Raw genomic sequence first — 7,438 nt, 5'->3', positions numbered from 1 at the left:
TAACAAACACACAGTATTATGTTGTAGCAACACTTCATAAACTGGACCCAAACATTTCAATTTGGACCTATAGCCTAATCACAATAACACGGGGGTCCGGGGGTGTCTCTCTGGTTGCTAATCACACCATTTTAAAGTGATTTGAGAGGGACAGGATTCAGGGATAGGCTACTAAAGACAAGCTCATCTTCTGTCTGTCTCACGTCATGTTACCCCATGCATTAACTGCTTGAGTAAATGAAAAATATAGGCTAGCCTACTGAACATGGACATCGTCATAGTTGACAAGAATTACGTTTTGTGCCAACATGTTGTAGAAACAGCAGCCTTTATTTGGTGCAAATATCCTTTACTTATAGTCCGCGATTCACATTAACTGTAGGCTATCACCACAAGTGTACTAAACGTTTCTGCCCAAGTTTGTGTGCCGTCATCACATTTTGCAAAATTAGGCTACCTTCATTACTAACCTACCAGTTGATACTTTTTACCTGCATCAACTCGCAATTGATTGTGCATCTAATGTAACACTCGGTGGAGTGACTTCCACTTTCCAAGTTTCACTTTCACTGTCGTTGTGAGCTAAAAGGCTAGGCCTACTATACTTTGAAGTTCCTTTTTAATAAGGATCAGCTCCAAAAATGAATGGGTTTTCTTTAACCTGTGCTACACTTTTCCACCAAGTTGTGCGAAAATTGTAGGCTATCCGTAGTTTTTTTTTTTATGTTGACAGAACCGCACTGTAGCCTACATGATGCAGTGAATGGAAGGTCTTGGTAGCGCGTGCAACTAACGTCTATAAAAACAATATATTTATGGAATAAAACTAGACCTCTGATTGCTGTTTACAGTTAAACTGCGATGATGTGAACACCAGCCAGCGGAGGGGACTTATACAGCCTAGGCTACCATGCACTCGTAGGCTATATTTCCCCACAAACCTAGCGGCTGCTTGGACAAATCCACTTGAGGGGTGGGGCAGGGGGGCGCGATCAGGCTAAATAACTTAAAAACAAACAAAACAAAACAAATCCCGGAGGTCACCGGCCCACATGTGGACCGGCCCACCGGGCATTTGCCCGGTTGTACAGATTACCAGTCCGAGCCTGTGTGTGTGTGTGTGTATGTGTGGCATGTGTGTGTGTGTGTGAGAGAGAGAGAGAGAGTGTGTGTGTGTGTGTGTGTGTGTGTGTGTGTGTGTGTGTGTGTGTGTGTGTGTGTGTGTGTGTGTGTGTGTGTGTGTGTGTGTCTGTGTGTGTGTGAGAGAGAGAGAGAGAGATTGTGTGTTTTTGTATGTGTGTGAGTGAGAGTGTCTGATTGTGTGCGTGTGTGTGTGTGTGTGTGTGTGTGTGTGTGTGTGTGTGCACGCTTGTCCATGCATGTTAGATGTTAATAAACTCCTTTTTCTCTGTGGGAAAGTGAAGCAAAAGAGAGAGAGACAGAGACAGAGTATCCCCTGCCTGGCTGCATTTGGGGATTCCACTCTAGAATGCAAACTTGCATAACAAGGGTGGAGCTTTGAAAACTAGGAGGCCCCAGCCACTTGACCACTCACACGCAGCAAAACGCTAAGGGGGTGGGTCAGAGTATCAAGCACTCGGACTTTGATAACTCTACCCCAGTTAGCTTTCCTTTTCTGTTTGTTTCTGTTGGGGCAACAGCAGCACTGGAGAGAAAAAAAAGAGACAGAGAGAGAGAAAGGGAAACATAAGAAAGAGAAATACAAGAAAGAGAAAGAAAAGTGGGAGCTTAGAGAGTAACCAGGGAAAAAGAGGGTTAATGAAGTTAGTCCGGAGAGGGGAGGGAGAGAGGGAGGCAGCCAGAGAGAGGAACAGGAGGTAATAAAGGCTGGGTCGCTCTAGAGAGAGGGAGGAGAGAAGGAAGGAGAGAGGGAGGGGAGAAGGAAGGAGAGAGGGAGCACATAGAGGGAGAACAGGGTTTTTAAAGGACTCGAGGTAGAGAGAGGGATAGAGAGGGAAAAGAAAAGGAGAGAGGAAGGGATCAGAGGGAGCACGCAGGATAAAGAAGGGAAACCTGAGGGATCTGAGCAGAGGCAGCATGCAGTGTCTGGACAGTACTGTGTTCTGGCTCAGCTGGGCTTTCATTGCCGCAGGTGTTGCCTACCTGTTCGCCGACCGGCAGGTCTCCGGGCCGTACGGCCGGTACGTGCCCGCGAGCTACGACCGCAGGCTGGTGCCCGCCGCCCTGGGCTGGTTCATCCAGGAGCTGCCCGCATTCCTGATGCCCGTCCTCCTTGCCCTCACGACAGATGTACGACCCGGCCTGGGCAAAGGCCTGCTGCTCTGCACCTACTGTTTACACTACTTCCACAGGTACCATGCTCATGTGTCTGTGTCTGTGTGAGATGAATGGCTTCTATGGGGTCTTAATACTATATAATACTATATATAATTTACACTACTTCCAGAGGTTCCATGCTGATGCTGATGTGTCTGTGTGAGATTAATGGCTTCTTCAGCTTTGGGGTCCTAATTTACACTACTTCCAGAGGTTCCATGCTGATGTGTAAACAACTGTAAAGTAGTGCTTTGGCTGCCTTAAAAAAAATTGCTAGAAATGCAGTGCGTTAGTGTTGTTTTGTTGATGTGTGCCTGTGTCTGTGTGAGATGAATGGCTTCTTCAGCTACTCTGAATTTGTATGACTTGCAACATGGCAAATAATGCCCTAATCAAGGCCGTCGGTGCATGACCTGGAACAATAAATTAGCTAATTTCATATACAATAGAATATGCGTGCTAGGATGTGTTCGCACACGGACAACAAAGTTCTCTACCTGTAAATAAATTCTATCAAGGTCACACTATTTCAACAAAAAACAAAACAAAGACAAGCAACTTTCATTTGAAGTCAACCTCTATCATACTGTTCCTCTAGGTTGACAGTTACTACTATTACAAGTCACTCAACCCATTTAGGCTTGATTTCATCATGTGCTGTGTCACTATAGTAGATATTGGCATCATCACTTCTATTCACTGTGCAGTTCTCATAACACCCACATATGTGTGTGATGCACTCTATATGGTTTGAAAATGACAGCCTCATAAGCCCCATGTGCTCTGGTGTCCTCTTGCTTAAGACCCACGCTCTTCCTTTACCGTTGATGGTTTCTGACATGGTTAAGTAATGGTGAAGACATCTTGACGGCCACGTATTGCCAAATGTGTGGCGCCCACCACAGATGTTAATCTCTCGCTACTGCAGAGCAGGTTGCGGTACTATGCCACAAATAACACTGTGTATGTCACTTCATGCTGGTATGTGTTCACATACTCCTCACTCTGTCCTAACCTGCAATATTAAATGTTGTACTTATAAAGCATAATACAAGTGTACTTATAATACAAACACTATACTAAGTCAGGCAAATTAATCCATGTTAAGTAAATGTCAGAGAGTTATGTGTCATAATACAGTGTTTTTTTTTGCTTTGTTGTATGTGTGTGTGTGTGTGTCAAGTCGTCAAGTTTATTTATATAGCGCATTTCATACACAGAGGTCATTCAATGTGCTTTACATAAACAAAAGTGTGTGTTATTCTTTTCTCCGCTCAGGACTTTTATTTTCTCCTTGTTGACACGAGGCAAGCCCATGCCTTTACAGACGGTCAGGTCTGCCACCATCTTCTGCGCTGTGTGTGGGGCCCTGCAGGGACACAACCTGCTGCACTGCGCCCAGTACGACGACAGCTGGGCACGGGACGCACGTCTGGTTACAGGTGAGGAGGAGGAGAAGGAGGAGGAAGAGTTTATAAGATATAAGTATCTTCTTCTCAGGACCTTTTATGACTTTTAGATTATGGTTATGGTTATATGATTTAGCAGACACTTTTGTCCAGAGCGACTTATAAATAAATAAAAAGAAAAAACACGCAGGATAAAGAGGGAGAACAGGGTTTTTAAAGGACTCGAGATAGAGAGAGGGATAGAGAGGGAAAAGAGAAGGAGAGAAGAAGGGATCAGAGGGAACACGCAGGATAAAGAGGGAGAACAGGGTTTTTAAAGGACTCGAGATAGAGAGAGGGATAGAGAGGGAAAAGAGAAGGAGAGAAGAAGGGATCAGAGGGAACACGCAGGATAAAGAGGGAGAACAGGGTTTTTAAAGGACTCGAGATAGAGAGAGGGATAGAGAGGGAAAAGAGAAGGAGAGAAGAAGGGATCAGAGGGAACACGCAGGATAAAGAGGGAGAACAGGGTTTTTAAAGGACTCGAGATAGAGAGAGGGATAGAGAGGGAAAAGAGAAGGAGAGAAGAAGGGATCAGAGGGAGCATGCAGGATAAAGAAGGGAAACCTGAGGGATCTGAGCAGAGGCAGCATGCAGTGTCTGGACAGTACTGTGTTCTGGTTCAGCTGGGCTTTCATGGCCGCAGGTGTTGCCTACCTGTTCACCGACCGGCAGGTCTCCGGGCCGTACGGCCGGTACGTGCGCGACTTGAGGCTTAAGGCACCACAACCACACATGGGGTGGAATTTGAATGGCTCGCAGTGCATTTGCATAATGTTTATTAAGCTGATACTTATATCCAAAAAGACTTGGAAATGAGGCTACAAGTGTCCTGCCTGCTTTTTGTTTTTATCCCAGGTTTAGAATTGTTTCTTTGGTTATCTTCAAAATGGCCTTGACCTTTCTCAAAGTAGCATATGAAATCAGTTTATGATAACTGACACTTTATCCTTCTAGTGCTAGCCCCTTAAACATAATGTCTATATTAAGGTTTTGTGTTGTGTTATTTGAAATGATAGATGATATTAAGATATAGAAGATATAGAAGATATATAACCAGTGGATAGTTGTTTTATTGACATGTTAACTTGCTACATATGCTGGTCTTCCTTTGCTGTAGGACTGCTGATGTTTTTCTTAGGCATGGCCATCAACATTCACAGTGATCATGTTTTACGAGGCTTGAGAAAACCAGGAGAAACAACCTACAAAATTCCCAGAGGTATTTCAGCTCATTTGCCACATCATGCAAAGCCAACACATGACATTGTAGATATTACCATATTAATTTTGCCTAGCCAAGCACATGAAAATGTCATTTTTTTCCATAAAGTTTCCATATAATAAAACCTAACTGTTGTTTTTTGGCTTATTCAAAATAATGCCCATGGTCTCCAGTCCCCCGTCTACTATATCATACAACCTGATACTGAAAGTACATATTATCACTGTCTTACAAGTTAGACCTTGAGTGTTATCCTATCAGTATAAGGATATGTAGTGTTTGTAGTAAGTGTGTGTGTGTGTGTGTGTGTGTGTGCGTGCGTGCGTGCGTGCGTGCGTGCGCGCGCGCGTGTGAGAGAGAATGTGTGTGTGTGCGCGTGTGTGAGAGAGAATGCATGTGTGGAATGTGAATGTGTAGATTTCTAGTGTAAATGACTCATAACAGCAATAGGGTACCTTGTATAAAACACATCCCAAATAAACATGTTTATTTCCATCTGTCTGTCTTTTGACAATTAACCTAAAAAAAAAACATCCTTGACCTTTACACTCCCACTACAAACAGACCCATTGCCATCTGGATTCCATCTGTGGACATTTCAAAGTGTTCTCCCGTCAAAAATGTAAAAGCTTTTAGAAACACTGACTCCAATAAATAAATAAGTAAAACCGCCCCCATGTCTTGTTTCTGTAGGCGGCTTGTTTGAGTATGTCTCCGGAGCAAACTTCTTTGGGGAGATTGTGGAATGGTATGGCTTTGCCATAGCGACATGGTCTCTGCCTGCATTCTCATTGGCATTCTTCACCATGTGTTCTATTGGACCACGAGCCTACTATCACCACAGGTACGGCAGTCAGCAGAACACTTCACACAAGACACTTCACTGACTTAAGACAAACTTAAACATGTCATAGTACATGAGCTATTGTGCATGAAAACAGTTCCCCCCATAGATACATTTACATACATTTTGTCATTTAGATGACGCTTTTATTCAAAGCAACTCTCAAAAAGGGATCGATCAAGGTATGGTGCAATTAGGACATATTAGTGCAGCAATATAGGTACTACTCGCATAGAATAAAATGGCAGTTCAAGCTAAGTATTTAAGTGAAGGAAAGAAAAAGGAGGGATAGCTAGGATAGGTAGCTTACATCATGACACTTCTAGAGTGACACTTCACATGAGCCCCATAGAAGTGTAAACATGCCACAGCACATGTTCTTACCTGTCATTTCTTTCTGTGAACCGAACGCCGTGGTGTCCATTATCCCTTACGTAATAAGGGGCAAGCTTATAGCTGGATGCTCAGTCTCAAAATTAATACAGTTCTGATGAATCCCGTAGGAAGGGTTTCCCGCAATGCCTTTGACTAACTTACGGGAAAGTCATGTGGTCAATAAGAACACAATGATCCGCTGACTGAGCTAAGCGATGTCAGATGGGAAAATATGGGAACCAGCTGTGGGCAACAGATGGGAATGATGACTCAGCGAATGCCGAACATCAAAACCCGAATCACCAACAAATAATAAAAAAAAAAATCAACACCAACAGAGCATTTCATTGGGGTTATCCTTTCATTGAATTAGCCCAATGACACCTCCAGAATGCTCAGCAGTGGTGTCTGGCATCCCAGACTAATGATTGATTGATAGATAGATAGATAGATAGATAGATAGACAGATAGACAGATAGATAGATACTTTATTGATCCCCAAAAGGAAATTCAAGAAGCTACCTCGACATGCTGCCACTCTCGTTGGCACCGGAACCGGGAAATTTGTTGTCTTCTCAAGATGTCTAGATGTCTAAAACATTGTATTTGTTTTTTTTCCTGAAATCTCTCCATTTGTGTTGCAGGTTTTACACTGAGAAATTCAGCGATTACCCCAAAACAAGGAAAGCCCTGATCCCCTTCATATTGTGACCGGATAGTTCAGAGAAGTAGGCTTCGGAGATTGACCAGTGTTTGAATTATCATATGAAGGATTTAGAGAGAACAATATTCAATAACTAAATATTAATAATAGAAAATATTGTTAATGGAATTACTATTTAATACTGTCTTGATTTGTTATATACAGAGTTACATACATACATACATACATACATACATACATAATTACTTCTTGCATGATTTTGAATGTTTTTCATATCCTTTGTAAAAATCAGTTATTTATATTAAAAAAAGACAATTTCCACAAGGGTTTGTTTTACTCTTCTCTTTCTTACCCAAACTAAGCATAGTGCATTTGAAACCAATCACACATTTGAACCCAAACACATAGGCCAAGGCTTTTCAAACTCAAATTCAAATGTTTTAACCACACCAGGTAGGCTATGTATCTCTCAGGTGGCTCCTTAATCTTTACCTCTCTGTCTATATTGAGAGACTAAATGGAAAACCTCTCAGGGAATGTAGAATGTAAAATTAGTTTGTTGTAGGCCAATATAGGACCTATAT

The 7,438-nt window shown here is 42.6% G+C and overlaps 1 protein-coding gene across 1 annotated transcript; it reads left to right on the top strand.

The window, feature by feature from the left end:
* The first annotated feature begins 1,659 nt into the window (after nt 1-1,659).
* srd5a2a (steroid-5-alpha-reductase, alpha polypeptide 2a) lies at nt 1,660-7,094 on the top strand. Its single transcript, XM_076297475.1, has 5 exons — nt 1,660-2,333; nt 3,577-3,740; nt 4,867-4,968; nt 5,665-5,815; nt 6,835-7,094. The coding sequence occupies exons 1-5, from the start codon at nt 2,059-2,061 to the stop codon at nt 6,899-6,901; spliced, it is 759 nt and encodes a 252-aa protein (XP_076153590.1). The 5' UTR covers nt 1,660-2,058; the 3' UTR covers nt 6,902-7,094.
* Nucleotides 7,095-7,438: the final 344 nt, after the last annotated feature.

This window comes from Alosa pseudoharengus, unplaced genomic scaffold, assembly GCF_046254945.1.
Source record: "Alosa pseudoharengus isolate Yale_2024_CS ecotype anadromous, Long Island Sound unplaced genomic scaffold, YU_APseudo_1.1 YU_APseudo_1.1_scf_1, whole genome shotgun sequence".
Lineage (NCBI taxonomy): Eukaryota > Metazoa > Chordata > Actinopteri > Clupeiformes > Clupeidae > Alosa > Alosa pseudoharengus.
This window is presented reverse-complemented; position numbering and strand designations above follow the sequence as displayed.